Raw genomic sequence first — 21825 nt, 5'->3', positions numbered from 1 at the left:
ACTGGTACATGATGTTCCATGAAGACAGATTCCCTTGGTCTGTGCTGCCTTCACTTCCTTCCAGTTGCCTAATAATTCCCTTTAAACCAACAAGTCCAATTGTTCTTCTTTTATTCTTTTGGGTGCCAAACCGAAGGTAGGAAAAAAATAAGGAGATTGGCAGTTCAGGTCCTTTCTTAGCATTTGAATTCTCTTCCACAACTGGGTAGCATGTGGTATAAATTGGTCTAGAGGATCTGCTGACCTGAATTTCTCCATAGAAAAGCTCCCCTGCCTACCACTTAAGCAGCTGCTAATGGGTGGAGACCCTGCTCACTCCCACCCCACTTCCTGTCTGCTGATACTGCCTGAGAGCTCTCTGGCAGCTTCCTGAGCAGAACTATGGGAAAGAGAGAGAGCCCTACTCACCTTAGCTGCCAAGGCCTACAGAGGACAGGGCTGGGCTGCTACAGCTCCTCAGATGAGGTCAGTCCTAATGAAGGGAGATTTTTTTTAAGTTTCAAAAGGTTGTGCTAATTGCAGAGATACACAGCACTTTAGAAAAGGCTGAAAATCCCTGTGTTGCCCTACTCTGTTTCTGTTTTGCTTTTTCTCTATTCTTCCTTGAATGATGGGAAAAGATGGCAGGGACCAGAAGGAAATAAAAAGAAACACTTCTCCAATGTCCTATCAATATGGAGCATTTAAGACAGCCCCCATGGAATCTGCTCAAGGAAAATTTGATTTGTTAGACTGGGAGAATTACCAGCTAGGAGAATTGGAGCTCCCCATTCAGTGTCCCATTTTACCTATTGGGAAGCATGTCTTGGGGCAGGAAGGAGTGAGCAAAAGAATACACAGGCCTTCCAACTGCAGTCCTTCATCAAGACAGCATGTAAGTAGAGAAACACAAAATGGGACAGAGCACCAAGAAGCATTCACAGGAGTGAAAATAACGAATTATCATAGCACCCCTACTCACGCCTAATGTTCTTTTTCTCTCCTCTGCCTTCAAGGAGGTTCTGCACTGAGGCCATGTAAGCGCTGGTTACGTTTTGCATGTGCCGAGGCCTTGCTAGAACACATTAAATGCCCCTGCAGCCCGACACAAGAATGCTGCATGTGCATGTGCTCCTAGTTCATTGACCCAGTGTGGTCTGTGTAAATTGTTGGTATATATGTAACTGGTTTTTTTAAGTTGGGGAGAGAGAGGAACTTGTTTGGTGTTGTTTCTTTTGCAGAATTGGCTAAACTGCATTCAGAATTCATTTACTTAGACAAAATACAATCTATTAGGTTCCTTATAAAATATTTGGCATATGACATCAACTAGTCAAAACTTAGTAACAGAGGGATCTCATAGGTCACAGGTGTCAGCATTTATTTCCAGCAGTTATCAGGAATCAGTAGCTGATCAGAGGTGACACTTTGTAGGCAATATTGATCAAATTGAAAAGTAATGCATAGTCACCCAACATAAAGTAATGGGGCTATGCCTATTACCAAAAAAAACCTGAAAGAAATGACATGATAAGAATAGCAAATTTCAGATTTAGTCATTTAAAACCATCTACCATTTCAGAGAAGGCAACGGCACCCCACTCCAGTACTCTTGCCTGGAAAATCCCATGGATGGAAGAGCCTGATAGGCTGCAGTCCATGAGGTCACTAAGAGTCGGACACGACTGAGCAACTTCACTTTCACTTTTCACTTTCATGTATTGGAGAAGGAAATGGCAACCCACTCCAGTGTTCTTGCCTGGAGAATCCCAGGGACAGGGGAGCCTGGTGAGCTGCCGTCTATGGGGTCGCACAGCTTAGCAGCACCATTTTTGGGCAAATGCAGATTGAGAGCAAGAGGAGAAGGGGATGACAGAGAATGAGATGGTTGGATGGCATCACCGACTCAATGGACATGAGTTTGAGCAAACTCCAGGAGATAGTGAAGGACAGGGTAGCCTGGTGTGCTGCAGTCCATGGGGTCACAAAGAGTCAGACACAACTTAGTAACTGAACAACAGCAAATGTGATAATATACACAAAGGTCTTAACAGAGTCTGGTACATTATAGGCACCCAACCAATAACAATTTCTAGATGTAAATTGATCCTATAAACCCTTAAGGTTTAAGAAATAGATCTATCTTGAGATATGTTCCAGTTAATAGTCACAGCCCACTCCAGTTGTGGGTGCAAAAACAGCTTACTGGGCAATGGTTCCCTTAGGTCATTCCCAACTGACAATACAATCCATTTAGCCTAAATTCTTAAGGGCAGGCAGCCCAGTTTCAGTACCTACTGAGGTCTTTAAACTCAAATGAGGTCTGTTATCATAAACAGTAGTAGTTGGCTATCTATTTACTGTAAATAACTTGCATGTAGCAGCAGAAGTTTGAGAGGAAACTAAAAACATTTGAAGCCACTTTGGAAAGAGTTCTACCTCAATCAAAATGTTCTTCCTTCAGAAGAGTCATATCAAGTAAGCACATATTCTTCATCAATTTTCATGGTCACCTCACCTGGAGGTTGTGAACAAAGCTCATTTTCAGCCTTTTCAGTCAATTACTAGCTGTGGCTAAAAAAAAAAAAAAAAAAATGAAGAAGAAGAAGATACCCCATGCCAAAGGCAAAGGAGAAGCCCCAGCAAGACAATAGGAGGGGTGAAATCACATTTATAATCAAACCCCATACCCACAAGAGAAGCTCGGAGGGCTTAAACAAAACCTTGTGCGTGCCAGGACCCAGACCCCACAGAGACTGAGCTAGACCTGCCTTTGAGTGTTTGAGTATCTCCCATGGAGGCACGGGTCATCAGTGGCTTGCCACATGGGCAGGGGCTCTGGGTGCAGCAGATCTGGGTGACACAGCATGTGGCCTCTTGGAGGAGGTCGCCATTAACCCCACCATAGAGCTGCCAAGCAGACGCCCCACAAACTGCAGAACAATTATACCAAATAAATTCTGGCACTGTTAAGAAAGTTCTAGGACCCACAGCAGATTTTTCAACCTGAGGATCTGGCAAAGGGACTGAGAATCCCCAGGGAATTTGACTTTGGAGGCCAGTGGGATTTGATTACAGTACAGGACTGGGAAAACAGACTCTTGGAGGGCAGAAACAAAACCTTTTACAAAGCAGGACCCAGGAGAAAGGAGCAATGACCCCACAAGAGACTGACCCAGGCTTGCCTGTGAGTGTCCAGGAGTCTCCAGCAGAGACATGGGTCGACAGTGGCCTGCTGCAGGGTCAGGGGCACTGAATACAAGAGTGTGTGCATAAGACCTTTTGAAGGAGGTCCCCACTATCTTCATTACCCCTACCACAGTTTGGTCTCAGGTCAAACAACAGGGAGGGAACACAGCCCCACCCATCAATAGAAAATTGGATTAAAGATATACTGAGCATGGCCCTGCCCATCAGAACAAACCCCAGTTTCCCACACAGTCAGACTCTCCCATCAGAAGCTTCCAAAGCCTCCTTATCCATCAGAGGGCAGAAAGAATGAAAACCACAATCACAGAAAACTAATCAAACTGAGCACTTGGACCACAGCCTTATCTAACTCAGTGAAACTATGAGCCATGCTGTGTAGGGCCACCCAAGATAAACGGGTCATGGTGGAGAGTTCTGACAAAACATGGTTCACTAGAGAAAGAAAGAAAGAAAGTGAAGTCGCTCAGTCATGTCCAACTCTTTGTGACCCCATGGACCGTACCCTACCACACTCCTCTGTCCATGGGATTTTCCAGGCAACAATACTGGAGTGGGTTGCCATTTCCTTCTCCAGAGGATCTTCCCAAACCAGGGATCGAACCTGGGTCTCCGACATTGTAGGCAGACACTTTACCATCTGAGCCACCAGGTCCACTGGAGAAGGGAATGGCAAACTACTTCACTTATTCTTCCCTTGAGAACCTCATGAACAGTATGAAAAGACAAAAAGATATGACACTGAATGATGAACTACCAGGTTGGTAGGTGCCCGATATGCTACTGGAGAAGAGTGAAGAAATAACTGCAGAAAGAATGAAGAGACAGAGCCAAAGCAAAAACGCCCAGTTGTGGATGTGACTGGTGATGGAAGTAAAGTCTGATGCTGTAAAGAACAATATTGCATAGGAACCTGGAATGTTAGGTCCATGAATCAAGGTCCATGAATCAAGGTCCATGAATCAATGTTAGGTCCATGAATTAGGTCCTGTGGAAGTGGTCAAACAGGAGATGGCAAGGGAGAACATTGACATTTTAGGAATCAGTGAACTAAAATGGATTGGAATGGATGAACTTAATTCAGATGACCATTGTATCTTCTACTGTGGGCAAGAATCCCTTAGAAGAAATGGAGTAGCCCTCATAGTAAACAAAAGAGTCCAAAATGCAGTACCTGGGTGCAATCTCAAAAACAACAGAATGATGTCTGTTTGTTTCCAAGGCAAACCATTCAGTAACATAGTAATCCAAGTCTATGCCCCAACCACTAATCCGAAGAAGCTGAAGCTGAACAGTTCTATGAAGACCTAAAGACCTTCTAGAACTAACACCCAAAAAAGATGTCCTTTTCCTCATAGGGGACTGGAATGCAAAAGTAGGAAGTCAAGAGATACTTGGAGTAACAGGCAAGTTTGGCCTTGGTATACAAAATGAAGCAGAGCAGAGGCTAACAGAGTTTGGCCAAGAGAACGCACTGGTCATAGCAAACACACTCTTCCAAAAACACAAGAGATAACTCTACATATGGACATCACCATATGGTCAATATCGAAATCAGATTGACTATATTCTTTGCAGCTGAAAATGGAGAAACTCTATACAGTCAACAAAAACAAGACCTAGAGCTGACTGTGGCTCAGATCATGAGCTCCTTATTGCAAAATTCAGACTTAAACTGAAGAAAGTATGGAAACCACTAGACCATTCAGGTATGACCTAAATCAAACCCCTTATGATTATATGGTGGAAGTGACAAATAGATTCAAGGGATTAGGTCTGATAGACAGAGTGCCTGAAGAACTATGGACAGTTTCATGACATTGTACAGGAGGCAGTGATCAAGAGCATCCCCAAGAAAAAGAAATGCAAAAAGGCAAAATGGTGTCTGAGGAGTCTTTACAAATAGCTGAGGAAAGAAGAGAAGCTAAAGGCAAAGGACAAGAGAAAAGATATACCCATTTGAATGCAGAGTTCCAAAGAATAGCAAGGAGAGATAAGAAACCCTTCCTCAGTGATCAATGCAAAGAAATAGAGGAAAACAATAGAATGGGAGAGACAGATCTCTTCAAGAAAATTGGAGATACCGAGGGAATGTTCCATGCAAAAAGAGGCACAATAAAGGACAGAAATGGTATGGACCTAACAGAAGCAGAAGATAAGAAGAGGTGGAAAGAATACACAGAAGAACTATACAAGAAAGATTTAATGACCCAGATAACCATGATGGTGTGATCACTCACCTAAGAGCCAGATATCCTGGAATGTGAAGTCAAGTGGGCCTTAGGCAGCATCACTAAGAACAAAGCTAGTGGAGGTGATGGAATTCCAGTTGAGCTATTTCAAATCCTAAAAGATAATGCTGTGAAAGTGCTGCACTCAATATGCCAGCAAATTTGGAAAACTCAGCAGTAGCCACAGAACTGGGAAAGGTCAGTTTTCATTTCAATCCCAAAGAAAGGCAATGCCAAAGAATGCTCAGACTACCACACAATTGCAGTCATCTTGCACGCTAGTAAAGTAATGCTCAAAATTCTCCAAGCCAGGCTTCAGCAGTACATGAACTGAGAACTTCCAGATGTTCAAGCTGGATTTAGAAAAGACAGAGAAACCAGAGATCAAATTGCCAACATCCGTTGGATCATAGAAAAAGCAAGAGAGTTCCAGAAAAACATCTACTTCTGCTTTATTGACTATGCCAAAGCCTTTGACTGTGTGGATCACAACAAACTGTGGGAAATTCTTAAAGAGATGTGAAAACCAGACCACTTTACCTGCGTCCTGAGAAATCTGTATGCAGGTCAAGAAGCAACAGTTAGAACCGGACATGGAACAATGGATTGGTTCCAAATTGGGAAAGGAGTACATCAAGGCTGTATATTGTCACCCTGCTTATTTAACTTCTATGCAGAGTACATCATGCGAAATGTGGGGCTGGATGACTCACAAGCTAGAATCAAGATTGCCAGGGGAAATATCAATAACCTCAGATATGCAGATGACACCACCCTTATGGCAGAAAGGTTAGAAGAACTAAAGAACCTCTTGATGAAAGTGAAAGATAAGAGTGAAAAAGTTGGCTTGAAACTCAACATTGAAAAAACTAAGATCATGGCATCCAGTCCCATCACTTCCTGGCAAGTAGATGGGGAAGCAGTGGAAACAGTGAGAGACTAATTTTGGGTGCTCCAAAATCACTGCAGATGGTGACTGAAGCCATGAAATATAAAGACACTTGCTTCTTGGAAGAAAAGCTATGACGAACCTAGACAGCATATTAAAAAGCAGAGACATTACTTTGCTAACAAAGGTCCATCTAGTCAAAGCTATAGTTTTTCCAGTAGTCATGTATGGATGTGAGAGTTGGACTATACAGAAAGCTAAGTGCCGAAGAATTAATGCTTTTGGACTGTGGTGCTGGAGAAGACTCTTGAGAGTCCCTTGGCCTGTGAGGAAATCCAACCAGTCCATCCTAAAGGAGATCAGTCCTGGGTTTTCATTGGAAGGACTGATGCTGAAGCTGAAACTCCAATACTTTGGCCACCTCTTGTGAAGAACTGACTCACTGGAAAGACTCTGACACTGGGAAATATTGAAGGTAGGAGGAGAAGGGGATGACAGAGGATGAGATGATTGGATGGTATTGCTGACTCGATGGATGTGAGTTTGAGCAAGCTCCAGGAGTTAGGGTTAGGGTTAGGGTTAAGCCTGGTGTGCTGCAGTCCATGGGGTTACAAAGAGTCAGACATGACTGAGCGACTGAACTGACTGACTGACCAGCTGTGGGGAAACACTAAATGGATGAGTTGCACGTGGAACTGCCAGAGGGCTTGACAACACCTTTACGAAAAGCAGAGCAGTTTCCCGGGAGGCTTATTTCACAGGAAGGTGACTCTTGCTGTTCCACCAATAGTGTGAGTTTCTCAGGCCTCAGTTCTGCGGCTCAGCCTTTCTACCTCCTTGCCTTATATTTTAACCACCATGCATTCTGACACAGGAATCATGAAATTTCCTAATTTGTCAGCCTAGGAAACGCGAGTCCACATGGTCCTTTAAACATAAAAATTTTCCCAGAAGTTGTCTGCAGTGGAAGACAACTTAGGGTAACAGTAGTCAGTATTACTCTTACTATTACACTGAAAGTCTTGTGGGCAATGGTAGAGTGATAAAGATGGAGCAAAAGGACTGCCATGGTCCCAGGTGTGCAGAGCATGGTCTAGAAGGAGCTTGTGGGATGTGGGTAGATGTCTACTTGGCCTTGTGGAGAGGACATGGCTGGCAAAGGGCCAGAATGGGCCCCCTGAAGCATGGGGTGCAGGAAAAGGGCCCCTCTTGCTGGGGTCCAAGGACAGTATTGGCTGAGAGCAGAGACTGCAAGCGCTGGGTTCTCAGAGCAATTGTAGGTACCCTGCTGGCTTCAGCTCCCTGTATTCTGCTCTCTGTGGTCTAGGGCTGGTTTTCTAGCCAACCAGAGGTATGTTATCCATAAAATATGCCTTCCCTCCCGGTTAGCCCTAAACTATTCTAGAAATTTCAAGGAAATTGTGGTTAATTCGGTTTCTGATATTTCCCTCATATCCTTCCAGCTTCTGTATAAACTATTTCAATAGGTGTGCTTGTCTTGCCTCCACTTTTAAAATTACCACCATATCAGTCAAAGACTATAATCCCTGCCACACTTCTTTCAATTCCAATACCAGAATCTTGGCCAGCATCTTAAAATTCACAGTGAATAAAGAAAACCGGTCTCTAATTTAAATATGCTTGACCTTCTGTGGGGAGCAAAGTAATCACAGCTTTGTCATGCTCTGGTTTGGTTCAGTGGGTGTAAAAACATGTTCAGATAAAATCAGGATAGACCCAAATTTCCCCCCGTCCTTCAAACTAAACCCAAGCAAAGTGTTGTTCTGGTTTGTAGTCTTTTTGGCTGAGGATTATACTTGCCAGAGGATTTCTCTATTGGAGAGGGTTTGTATACCCAGTCTTGCCAAAAGTGTGACTTTATAGCTTATTGTCCTTATAAGACCCTGCTCCCTCCTAACTAGTGTATCATTTTTTTTCTATACACATATAAGAAGTCCCCTATCACTTGTGCTAAGGCAAGTGGTGTTTGACTGGCGTGCTCTCTGCTAGCCTGGAAAATGTGAATTTCTCCCCAGGAGCAAAATCTTGTATGAATTGTTTCCTAGTTTTTCTCTCCACTTTGAAATCGACTTCAAAGTTATTATTTGGCTAACGGGTTATGTTTTCCTTCCCTTGAGGTCTATAGGATTTGCCTCTGATGTGTGGATGGGGCACAGGTTTTCCTTCTACTCTGTCATTTTTATCTATGTTACATATGAACATAATCATTCTCACCCCAAGTATGAAACTCAGCCTTTAGGAAATTGCAAAAGCCTGCTTCACCTCTATTTAGTCTTTGAAGATGTTCAGCTCAGGAAGAGAATAGTCTTCCACCTGAGCTCTATGATAAAAGTTCAGGATCAATGAACTAATAGCAAATGTGTCATCAATGATAGACTCTAAAGATAGGGATTTTTTTTTTAAATTAGTTCAGGGTTTGATTCTGGTTTGGGATAACACCATTAAATATAGCTCTATACACTGTATCCTGGGAACTTAATAATCTGCAGTTGTGGTTTAGTCTCTAAGCATATCTGTTGTTGAAACCCCATGGACTATATAGCCAACCAGGCTCCTCTGTCCTTGGGATTTCCCAGGCAACAATACTGGAGCGAGCTGCCATTTCCTTCTCCAGGGGATGTTCCCAATCCAGGATTGAGCCCGTGTTTCTTGCCCTGGCAGGCAGAGTCTTTACCACTGAGCTACCAGGGAAGCCTAGTTATCTATTAGAGACCAATTAGGTCAGGTACAGTGTCACAAATGGAGAAGGCAATGGCACCCCACTCCAGTACTCTTGCCCGGAAAATCCCATGGACGGAGGAGCCTGTAGGCTGCAGTCCATGGGGTCGCTGAGTCTGACATGACTGAGCGACTTCACTTTCACTTTTCACTTTCATGCATTGGAGGAGGAAATGGCAGCCTATTCCAGTGTTCTTGCCTGGAGAATCCCAGGGATGGGGGAGCCTGGTGGGCTGCCGTCTCTAGGGTCGCACAGAGTGGGACACAACTGAAGTGACTTAGTAGCAGCAGCAGCAGCAGTGTCACAAAGCTTAGTGATTATTTTCTTCGTAGGCAATGAACACATGCTTAAGCTTAGTTGTGTTATGTAGACACAACACAAAGCAAATAGGATGATACTTTGTGATCCTCGCTTTCAAGAAAGAGAGGAGTTGAGTTACATAGAGAGTGAACGTGTGGCTCTATTTTCAGATAGTGTGAGAAGCCAGCTTCAAGGGCATGTCAACATTCATGATGATGTATTGAGTTAAGTTCAAATTTTTCCTGCATTACTCTGTGAAATCCTGCCTGGAAGCTGTTCAGTACCTAAATTATTTCTTTCCAGTCTATGATTCTTGTGGGCAGAAAAGTGAATTATGTGTACGAATCCTTTCATATAGTTATCTTTCAGCAATACCTAAGGCAGCAGCCAAGTTGCCTCTCTATTTTCATTTACAGAAAATAGATCTCAGTCTTACATTCGGCTGTGCCAGAAACCCTAGGTTTTTGCTTTCAGAATTGAGACTTTGAAGTAATGATAATAGCTACCATTTACAGAACATGCATTAGATGCCAGATTCTGTGCTGGATGCCTCACGTGTTTCTTCCTTTATTTGAGTTTTAAAATTTATACAATTTTTATAAATTACCAAAGTAACTTTTTTCACAAATTACATAATACAGAGCTATATGGAGAAAAAATAATTGATGATTTCTGTCACTCCCACCCTCCAATCCAATCGCTCTGGTAAATTCTGTGGGTCCTTCTGCCTTTTCCAGTGCTCATACACACCTGATATCAAATCCTCCCATTGCCCTGTAAGGTTGGTGACTTTATAGGGAGTGGAAATAAAACCTAATCAGTTATTAGCTCCAATGAACTGAGCACTAACATAGACGTCTCCTTCAAGAAACAACACTGTTTTCATTGGGATAAAGAAATGTGGGTAATGAAGACGCTTAAGGGGAAATCACAAATGTTTGGGGAACCATGAAAAAGCAAACGGGTCCTTCCATGCTGCCAGGCACGTCTGTGCCCACAGTCCAGCCTCCTTCCCTCCTGCTCTCCCAGCGATGCTCGGGCAAAGCACAGGGTCAACATCTCATCACCTGGAGGCCCTGTGTTCCTCCAGACAGTTATTGGGCAGCAACGTGGTGTTGACGTAGCTCAGCATCTGGAAGAGTTTGTTTAAAGCAAATTATTTTCCACTCACAGATTGTTGAAAAATAGGCCTGCTCATCAAATCTAAATTCTAGAAAGAATATAATTACATTTTGGATGTCTTTTTGTCCATAATCATGCCCTAGTAAAATAAACTGCAGTGACGAATTAGTGTAATACCTAAGCAAAAAGAGATGTGTAACTGTGGGGTTTTTGAGCCCAATTTCTCTTCTTTTACATTTTGTTCTCAAATAAAAGGAAGGGGCTTTTTTTTTTCTTTAATTTATGAAAATGCTTCAAGACTTCGAGGAACAAAGGGCTTATGTGATCTATCTCCTAATTGAGCGAAGGTATTTTTCCTACCTAAGTGTAGCAACTGGATGTCCTCTTTTTAACAAAGCAGTATTTTTCTTAAGGCCAGATATGGACACTCACTTCTTTGTATAAAGATATCCGGTTTGCTTTCTAGTCATGTGATGAAGTCCAGTGCAACATCCTTATCCCATTGGCTCTAAAATGCACCCAAGTTCCCCTTGCCGTGGGAAGCAGGTAAAGAGATGCACGTGGAGCATGCTGTCTTTGGACATGGTGTGCCTAGCGCTCTTCTCTCACTTTAGAGAGAGAGGAAATCTCTCTCTGACACACACCCCATGCCTGTGCCTACTGGCCATGCTCTGATAACTATTTACCCAAGGAACAATGCCTGAAACCTCTGTCCGTGATCTCACAAGGTAATCAGAGCCAACTATGGCCAGTCCTTGATGGAAAAACTCCAGGAAAAATAGCTCGGGCTGCCATAAGTCATCTCAGTGATATGTTGGTGATTCTGGGTTCTCAGGAAGGAATCAGGGCCCTAGAGTGGTGCCAGGGAGCATTGTTTAAACACCAGATCTTCTCTTCTACTTTAGTCTTTTAAGAACTTTTAGGCTTCCCTCGTGGCTCAAATGGTAAAGAATCTGCCTGCAATACAGGTTCGATCCCTGAGTTGGGAAGATCCCTTGGAGGAGGGAATGGCTACCCACTCCACACTTTTCTTGCCTGGAGAATCCCCAAGGACAAAGGAGCCTGGCATTGCAGGCTCCATGTTACCATCCATGGCATTGCAAAAAGTTGGATGTGACTGAGCAACTAATACTTTCAAGGACTTTTAATTTTTAAAAGAATTTTTTATTGAAGCATATTGATTTCAAATATTTTTGTGCTTCAGGCGGGCAGCATAGTGATTTAATATTTTTGCAATTTATATTTCATGAAAAGTTACTACAAGATAATGGTTGTAATTCCCTGTGCTGTACAATACATCCTAGTTGCTTATGTATTTTATACATAGTAATTTGTATCTCTTAATCCTATATCCCTAATGTTACCCCTTCCCCTCCCCTCTCCCCATAGATACCCGTTGGTTTTTTCCTATATCTGTGAGTCTGTTTCTGTTTTGTTACATACATTCATTTGTATTATTTTTTTAATTCTACATTTAAGTAATATCATACATTATTTGTCTTTCTATGTCTGACTTATTTCACTAAGCACGATAATTTCTTTATCCATCTACATTGCTGCAAATGGCAGAATTTCAGTCTGCTTTATGGCTGAGTGATATTCCATTGTGTATGTATAGCACATCTTTTTTTAAACTGAGGTATAGTTGATGTACAATATAAATTGCAAGTATACAACATAGTGACTCACAATTTTTAAAGGTTATACTCCATTTATAGTTATTATAAAATATTGACTGTATTCCTTGTATTATACAATATATCCTTGTAGCTTATTTACCTTTTACACAATAGTTTATACCTCTTAATCCCCTACCTCTATCTTACCCTCCCCCAGCCCCTCCCCCACTGGTAACCACTAGATTGTTCTCTGTACCTGAGTCTGTTTCTTTTTTCTATGCTCACTTTTTTACTTTATTTTTCAGATTCCATATATAAGTGATAGCAACTTTCAATCTTTCTCATGGCTGAGTATTATTCCATTGCATCTGTTTATGTGTGTGTGTGTGTGTGTGTGTGTGCCATATCTTGTTTATGCATTCATTTGTTGATGGACACTTAGGTTGCTTACGAACCTTAGCTATTGTAAGTAATGCTGCTGTGTACAAGGGGTGCATGTGTCTATTAGAATTAGTGTTTTGTTTTTCTCAGATATATACCCAGGAGTAGAATTTCTGGGTCATGTGATAGTTCAATTTTTAGTTTTTCTGAGAAACATCCATACTGTTTTCCATACTGATAGCACCAATTTACATTCCCACCAACAGTTTATGAGGGTTCCTTTTTCTCCACATCCTCTCCAGTGTTTGCTATTTGTGTTCTATTTGATGTTAGCCATTCTGACAGGTATGAGGTGATTTCTCAGGGTATACCAAGTCTTATTTATCTACTATTAGTCTGTTGATGGATACAGGTTGCTTCCATATCTTGACTGTTATAAACAGTGCTGCTATAAATATTGGAGTGCCTGTATCTTTCAATTTTTTATTTTTATTTTTTCAGATAAATTCCCAGGAGTAGAATTGCTGGGTTATGTGGTAGTTCTATTTCTAGTTTTTTGAGGAAACTCCATACTGTTTTCCATAGTATTGCAACAATTACAGAAATTCTATTTCATAGTTCATAATCATTATAGAATATTCTCATGGATAGATATAATATTTTTCAGTATATCTCTCCAAATAAAAAGCAAGATAAAAATATTTTTGTTTCCAGAATATGAGCAAAGTACCGTACTAGATGGCTAATACAGTGTGTGGTACCTTGTCGGGCTCAGTAGGTGCTTGTTGAATAAATGAATGCATGAAGGAACAGGGAGTTCCCAGGATTAGCAATTGGCAATAGCTGACATCAGAGTTAGTCTCTGAGTTCCTTCACATGGAAGTACTTCTGGCAGGTACCAATGAACTGAAGAGTTTTCTAAACCAATGTGGAGAGCAGTGTGATATGGTAATATTAGCTACATTCTGACTCACTTATTCTTCCACACTCGAAGCTCTGGTGCAGTCAATGAAAAGTATATCTAGGAAACTTAGAATGCAATTTGGGCCACAGCCAGTAACTAAATATGAAAATTGTAGTGAATCTAAATATTGGGAGGAAACTGAATTGGTGGGTGACCTGCTGGGTTGGATAGTATTGGAATCATTTGGCTGATGATGCTAATCAGTCACCATTTTGTTTTGAAATGGAAGCCCAGTAATCAAATAAGTTTAGTAAAATTCCTTGTGTTTACAGAGATCTAGTCAAAATGATTCTATATTTTCCTATTTAAGCATCCTAGTGGAAGTCAGGTTTTGCCTTTCTAATTAAATATTTGCTTACATGTGTGATACAATGTCTCTGAATGAAGCAAAAAGGGCACTTCTATTTCTTATAAGAATTAGAGTTTAAATTTTTCTTTATCTCAAGGTCCCAAGTTGCCAGAAATACATATTTGTATTTTATCTATTACCTGCATCAGTTGGATTAGCAAACTCTGAAAATCTTACAGCATATGTATAACAAGAATGAGTCAACAAGGATGACAGCACCATTGGTTGAGATGTAGAATTCTGCTTAAGCCATTTTTCAGTCTTTTCCCCTTAAAATATTACTCAATTCTTGGTTTCTCACCTGTAAAATACAGAGAATATACCTGCTGCCCATCTTACAGATTGTTAAGAGGGGCAACCAGATATGTTCAGATGACAAAACCATGCAGAGTATTAAAACATGAACTTTGAGTCTGAGGAGCTTCAGTTTGAGTTCTGGAACCTCCACTTTGTGATCTTGAGCAAGTAGCTTAATTTCCTCATCTGTTAAGTGGAGGTAATGATAATACCCACCCCATACACTTGTTGAAAGGATTAAGTAAGACGATATATGTAAAGTATCAAACATCTGTGGTGATGGCTGACAGTAATGAGCAATTCTTGTGTTGCAGGTACCTGGTAACCTGCATGTATTGCCCTCTAGGGTGTAAATACACTGTGTGAGGTGGAGGACCAGTCAGTGTGCTTCTCCATTCTCAGAGTTTGCTCCCGTGTGATGGCCTTGCTTCTACTGTCCATAGACCTGTCCCGTGGACAGTTCTTACTGACGATGTTTACCAAGTGGTAGGGAAGAGACCAGTTTACAGGATCTTCCGCTTCCTGGGTTGAGGAACTATCCCTCGAAAGAGATCTCTACCCCAAGAGTAGGTATGGTTGGGTCTCAGAGGAAGCAGTCCTATGATCTTGCACTCTGGATACATTTCTGTAGGACCTTCTCACAAAGGTTCAGGGCTCTGCCAAAGGAAACAACAGCCAGAAGGAATGAGCAGGAAGAAGCCAGCTTCTCTCCCTCACATCAGCCTCCACCTTTTGGTTGTCACTGTCTTCAGCCACCAAAAGGAATTACCTGTTATTTTACTATGATAACTAGTTTTATTATTATCATAATTGCCATTATTATTAACAGCTAATGTATAGTAAATGCTTACACAGGGCAAAGTTCATTGACTTGTTTATCATCCCAACAATCCTATGAGGATGATTCTATTATTATCCTTATTTTACAGATGAGTAAAGTGAGAATAAACCAGAGAATTAAATACCTGCTTAACCTGGCAAATGGTATTGCTGGGACTCAAAGCTGGGACTGTCTGGCCCTGACCCCTATTTCTAACCACCCTCTGATTTGCGTAATTATTCACAACTGAGTTCAAATTCAGCAAAGCACTTGAGTCAAAATCCATGTGTTACATTTTCCCATGTCCACCAAACACCCAAACTGGTGGAAATCAGGCAGTTAGCCCTCAGTAAATGTTATTTGGATTGACATATCAACATTACTATTTATAAAATAGATAATAAGAACCTACTGTATAGCACTGGGAACTCTACTCAGTACTCTGTAATGACCTATATGGGAAAAGAATCTAAAAAAGAGTGGATATATGTATTGTTGATTCACTTTACTGTGTAACAGAAACTAGCACAATATTGTAAATCAACTATACTCCAATAAAAATTCATTTAAAAAAGACCTAATAGAAGTCCTCTCTTTTCATTTTGATGGTTTAGCACACTATAGTTTAAAATGATTAAAAACATCTTTGTTGTTTTTCAGTCGCTAAGTTGTGTCTGACTCTTTTTGACCCCATGGACTACAGCACACCAGGCTTCCCTTCCTTCACTGTCTCCTGAAGTTTGCCCAGATTGGTGTCCATTGAGGTGGTAAAGCTATCTAACCATCTCATCCTCTGCTACCGTCTTCTCCTTTTTGCCCTCAGTCTTTTCCATCATCAGGGTCTTTTCCGATGAGCCAGCTCTTTGCATCAGGTAGTCCCAGGGACAGGGGAGCCTGGTGGGCTGCCGTCTATGGGGTTGCACAGAGTCGGACACGACTGAAGCGACTTAGCAGCAGCAGCAGCAGCCAAAGTATTAGAGCTTCAGCTTCAGCATCAGTCCTTCCAATGAATATTCAAGGTTGATTTCCTTTAGGATTTATTGCTTGGATCTCCTTGCAGTCCAAGGAACTCTTCAAGAGTCTTCTCCAGCACCACAACTTGAAGACATCAATTCTTCGGCCCTCAGCCTTCTTTATGGTCCAATTCTCATATCCATACATGACTACTGGAAAAATCATAGCTTTGACTATATGGACCTTTGTTGGCAAAGTGATATCTCTGCTTTTTAATATGCTGTCTAGGTTTGTCGTAGCTTCCCTTCCAAGCAAGCATCTTTTAATTTCGGGCTTTGGTAACCATCTGCAGTAATTCTGGAGCCCAAGAAAATAAAATCTGTCACTGCTTACACTTTTTCCTCATCTATTTGCCATGAAGTGATGGGACTGGATGCCATGATCTTAGAAAACATGTTGATCTGTACTTTCAATTAAAGCCATTGGTTCCTCTGTTGCTGAAGAATCTAGATGATCTCTAAGCTCCCCGTCTCTCCTGCTCTCAGGTGCTGGGAGTGGGTGAGGATGTAGAGAAAGCTTAGGCCAGAAGCAGGAAGAGCTGGTGTTGGCCAGTGTGGACCCAGGCAGCCTCCCTTCTGCCCTGTTTCTCCCATCCCCAGGAAAACTGCCTCTCTGCTTTCCTCGGCCGTCTAGGCTGCCTTTCTCAGAACACAAGCACAGTGCCCAGAAGCCTGCTCAGCACCTTCGGAATCTTTCCAACAGAAATGAACTGTGGCTGAACTTGTCCTCAAGTCTCCTTTGAAAACCAAAATAAATAATTTAAGTTGATAGTTAATGTGCCAGAACAAAAACAACAACAACAACAACAAAATCTCATTTTGTAGCAGAGAGAATGAATTTTAACCTTCTGAGATTTTTTGTTTTCCTCTATGAAATGGCTTTTATTGTTTTAAGATGTGTTCCTATGTGTTTTTTTTCCTTCATGTCACAAAAAAGGGCTTTCTTAGGATTAATATATTGTCATTAATCCTCTTAAATGAAAAAAAGAAGTTGAGTGTAGAATTGTAGCTAGAGTTTCTAAAACATTTACCAGTAAAAGCTATAGGATTTTACTCTATAAACAAACTCATTTAAATGTATCAGGTTAATTACCTAAGCTACAAATACAAGTTGGATGAAAAGCCTTGATTGAATCTGTCCTGTTCTGTTTGGCTGACACAGCCTTAATTGCATATGGTAAGAAAACACTTTTAGTAAGTACATCAGACTGCCATGACCACTCCAGCAACCTGCTCCAGTGAAATTTCAAACAAATGTCATGTCAGTGCTTGCCTTATAGGGAAAAAAAAAAAAAGAAAATTAAACGCTGAACATTTCCCCTTATTTGCTATTCAGTATTCAAAATTTAAGAGGGAGAGATATCCTTTGTGCTGTACCTCCAAAAAAGGAAACAGTCACTCAACCTTATTTAAAAACTCATGTGAATTGTTGTAATTGTATTGTAATGAATTATAAACCTCAGAGCAAACTGCAGTGATTTCTTTAGCAATTTCCAAAAGGAGCATAGACTGGATTCTAGCAGTCAAGGTATTTCAACCTTGGGTAATCAGTCAAAGGCTAGAAAGAAGTAAATTAAAAGTAACCCAGTCCTCTCAACACCATTGATTTATCATTTATCACAGCAAGTGTTACACACACTAATTGCCCACTTTCTTGAGGAAATCTACAATCAACTGCTATTTATCCATGGCTGATTTCTAACCTAACGCCAGTTTAAACTATTGAGGCAATGGAATCAAGGCTAATTGTAACATTGGCTTTAGAAAAACATAATTAGGAAGGTAAATATACTGGATTCAGGAGCCAAATATACATTCCTTTTGGATTATGCACGGTTATGGATTTCTAGTTTATCTTCATGGCTAATCCCCTCCATTAGTGTGGATGATCCAGAATTGGATGCAACTATTGACATGTTGAAAATGATGCTAGTCATTATCTGACATTAGTTTCACTAATTCCACCAAAGGTATTTTTTCTTCACCAACAATCTTCCTTTTAAGTCCTGTTGTCATGCATGCAATTTTGTTTACATTTGGGGTTTCCTAATTTTAAAAAGCATGAATCTAGGCATGATAATTCATGTTTGGAAGAGGAGGTCCCTAAAAATTCTGGGCTTGAAGGGAAGCTGAAATGGTAATTTTCTCTGTTTCATGGTCCCAAAGATGACCTTTCTGGCTTTGCTCCTCTCTCCTTCAGCAACCATCCACCATGAGTTATGCAAGACACATCATTAAGAAGGAAGGTTTGGGACTCGGAGGCCTCAACAAAGGATTTACAGCAACTTTGGGACGTCATGGAGTTTTCAATATGGTTTATTTTGGCTTCTACTTCAATGTCAAAAACATTATTCCTGTCAATAAGGTAACTATTTCATAGGTTCAAATCCTGGAGGAAAAATCCTATCAATGATGGTAGCTACATAGGTAGTGTTTATCCTTCCAAGTCACTGTGCTGAACTCTTACATCTGTTACCTAGTTTGATCCTCACATCAGCCTTGTTCACTGAGTATTGTTATCTTTATTTTGAATTCAGAAACTAAAACTTAGTTAGAAAGATCAAGTAAATTGCCCAGAGTCCCATAATAAAGAGCAAAGCAGACCTCTGAAACCAAGTCTGACACCAAAATTATTCTTCTTGAAGAATACGCAATTATACCTGAATGTTTCACATTTATCACTAATAGGAATTTCTAGAAACTGTTATTACTTAATTTTTATCTCAGAAGTATAACTTTTTCAAAGTTGAAATTTTCATAGTCTAAATACGTTTTGAGTTTATGAAAGAAAGTTATCAGCCTAAAATTTAAATCTTATATAGATAGTAATTTTAAAATTTTCCTAAGTTAATTAGGGTAAGTATTAAATTAACTCTTCTAGGATCATTCACTTTTGACATGAAATAACAATAATAATTTTTAACAGTAACTCACGTATGTCAGCAGCCTTTCCACTTTGATAAAATAAAAGTAGCACATCATGTGATTTAAAATGAGCATCTTTCACTACAGCATCACAAACTTTTCTCCCACCATCATAGTGCTTGCTTGCAATCAAATATGTAATTCTGGAAGCACCAAATGGGGAAACATTTTTCACATGCAGGTATTTTCCCACAGGAGTTCAGTTCTTCATTTTGCCTAGTACAAAAATATTGAAGAACTTTTTATAAAGCATAAAAATATTCCTGATATGGCTGTCACCTGATTTGGTAAAGTAATGTTGGTTGTACTTGTTTTTTTCCAGTTAGCCCTTTTAATCTAGGTCAGTACTTATCTCAAAAAGTGAAAGTGAAAGTCACTCAGTTGTGTCTGACTCTTTGTGACCCCATGGACTATACAGTCCATGGAATTCTTCAAGCCAGACTATTGGAGTGGGTAGCCTTTCCCTTCTCCAAGGGATCTTCCAAGTAACAGCTAAATCCAAGGCATGTTCCCAATTAACTTTCCATTGACATTGTCTCACGCATTAGCCAAAATTGTTAACCAGAAATCTCACTTATTTAGCATAAGCTCATGTTTTGTTCATCTGAAATCAATGAATAACCACAGAATAGATAGATTTCCCCAATGAGTGACAGTTCTGACACTGGCGGTCCTCAGTGTCCTTCTCCTGTTGGGCTCATGAAATACAGAAATAGAGTGCAATAAATACTTTGGTCCTGGATGACATGAGAGAGTTCAACTTTCAATATATTAAAAAAATGCTTTTAGCAGAAACAGGCTAAATAATCCGTGGAACCCAGGGCAAAATGAAAACGTTCAAAAATTAAGTCCTTTTGGACTGGGTTGGAGAAGTCAATGGTGGGATGATTTGAGAGAATAGCATAGAAACATGTATATTATCATATGTGAAATAGATTGCCAGTCCAGGTTCGATGCATGAGACAGGGTGCACAGGGCCGGTGCACTGGGATGACCCTGAGGGATGGGATGGGGAGGGAGGAGGGAGGGGGCTTCAGGATGGGGAACACATGTACACCCATGGCTGATTCATATCAATGTATGGCAAAACCAATACAATATTGTAAAGTAATTAGCCTCCAATTAAAATAAATTAATTTTAAAAAACTAAGAATTTCAAGGGACTTCCCTGGCAGTCCAGTGGTTAAAACACTATGCTTTCACTGCAAGGGGCATGGGTTCTATCCCTGGTCAGGGAACTAAGATCCTGCATACTGGCATGGTAAGGTCAAAAAACAGAAAAAAAACAACCCAATTTTAAGACAGCAACCGTAGTGTCCCAGGTGGCGCTAGTGGTAAAGAATCTGCCTGCCAGTGCAGGAGATGCAAGAGACTGGTTTGATCCCTGGGTTGGGAAGATCCCCTGGAAGAGTAAAATAGCAACCCACTCCAGTATTCTTGCCTGAAAAATTTCATGGAGAGAGGAGCCTGGTGGCCTACAGTCCAGGGGATCGCAAAGAGCCAAACATGACTGAGCATGCATACAAAAAATTGTGGAGCAATAAACCAAGCATGGGGCTCCTCTAAGTGCAGGCTCTGGGCAACTGCACAAGCCACACACCCGTGAAGCTGATGTTTTTTTAAACTCTGAGCTGAGTGATTCATACAATGTGGGAGAAATGTCCATACCTCTTTCTCTAGCTATCCAAAGGCTTGAAGCAAATAGAAATTACACACAATGAAATGAATGATATAATTTACAAATATTATATAAATAATATATATCTCATTACATTTACTTGTGCATTATTTTAATGCATATATTATCATAATAATATGAATTTGGTTATATCTAAGGAAGAATTTCAGAAAGATCAATAAGATTTATATATGATTATGTGTTGTGTTGTTTAGTCATTCAGTTGTGTCTGACTCTTTGATACCCTGTGGACTGTAGCCTGCCGGGCTCCTCTGTCCATGGGATTTCCCAGGTAAAAATACCGGAGTGGGTTGCCATTTCCTTCTCTAGGATATCTTCCTAACCCAAAGATCAAACCCAAGTCTCCTGCATTGATGAGCACATTCTTTACCACTGAGCCATCTGGGAAGCCTGACTGTATGTTACTAATGCTTTAAAAAAGTCCACAAATACAAACTTCATTTAACAATTAATCAATACACTTAAGTTATTAAATTTTACACGTTGTGAAAAAAGCAGAAGCTTAAACATGTATTTATTAGTTAAAAGACATCATAGTATTCTGAAATTATGGAAAGAACTCATTTATCTTGCCAGTTCACAGGGTTCAGATTATATTGGCCCTTATAGGCCACACGAAGGATTCTTCTGTTTATCTGAAGAGCACTGGGAAGCCAACAGAAGATTTTAAGCAGGGGAATTATATGATAATTCTGGCTGCAGCGTGGAAAATGGGTAGAGTGGGGTAGTGAGCAAAAGACAGAGTATAACATGGAAATGATTGTTATATGCAATGCGGGGGTCATGAACTAGTATTCATGGTGAAGACAAGAAGAAGTGGGTCGATTTGAGCCAGAATCTGTAGGATGTGGTGATGGAGTCTGTGTGCGTGTTGATAAAAGAGTGGTGGGTGGGGATGATTCCTAGGTTTGGGGTTTGAACAACTAGAAGGATAATGGTGCCATTGATTGGGAAAGAATACCATTGAAAAAGAACAAATTTGGGGAAAAAATTATTTCCTGAGCCTGGAAAACTGATTTAACTACCTTTGAACTCCAAAGTACAGACATTGAGGCAGTGATTGCGTGTGGAATCTTGAGAGGAGGGCCCTAAGATGGAGACAGACAGCCAGACGTCATCGGTATACCCAAGGCGAGCATACTTTTTTTTTTTTTAATTTAGTTTTTATTGGAGTGTAGTTGCCCTACAGTGTTGTGTTAGTTTCTACTGTACAGCAAAGTGAATCAGCTATATGTATACATGTACCTCCTCTTTTTTGGATTTCTTTCCCGTTTAGGTCACCACAGAGCA

General features: G+C 40.7%; 1 protein-coding gene across 6 annotated transcripts in view; it reads left to right on the top strand.

Moving 5' to 3' along the window:
* SLC25A21 (solute carrier family 25 member 21) overlaps positions 1 to 21825 on the top strand; it is a 553178-nt gene that overhangs the window by 505435 nt on the left and 25918 nt on the right. For all 6 annotated transcript variants that reach the window (XM_061394952.1, XM_061394951.1, XM_061394950.1 and 3 more), the window contains one exon: positions 18112 to 18276. In XM_061394952.1, the coding sequence (XP_061250936.1) occupies positions 18112 to 18276 (165 nt within the window). The remainder of the gene's footprint in view (positions 1 to 18111; positions 18277 to 21825) is intronic.

This window comes from Bos javanicus, chromosome 21 (genome assembly GCF_032452875.1).
Source record: "Bos javanicus breed banteng chromosome 21, ARS-OSU_banteng_1.0, whole genome shotgun sequence".
NCBI lineage: Eukaryota > Metazoa > Chordata > Mammalia > Artiodactyla > Bovidae > Bos > Bos javanicus.
This window is presented reverse-complemented; position numbering and strand designations above follow the sequence as displayed.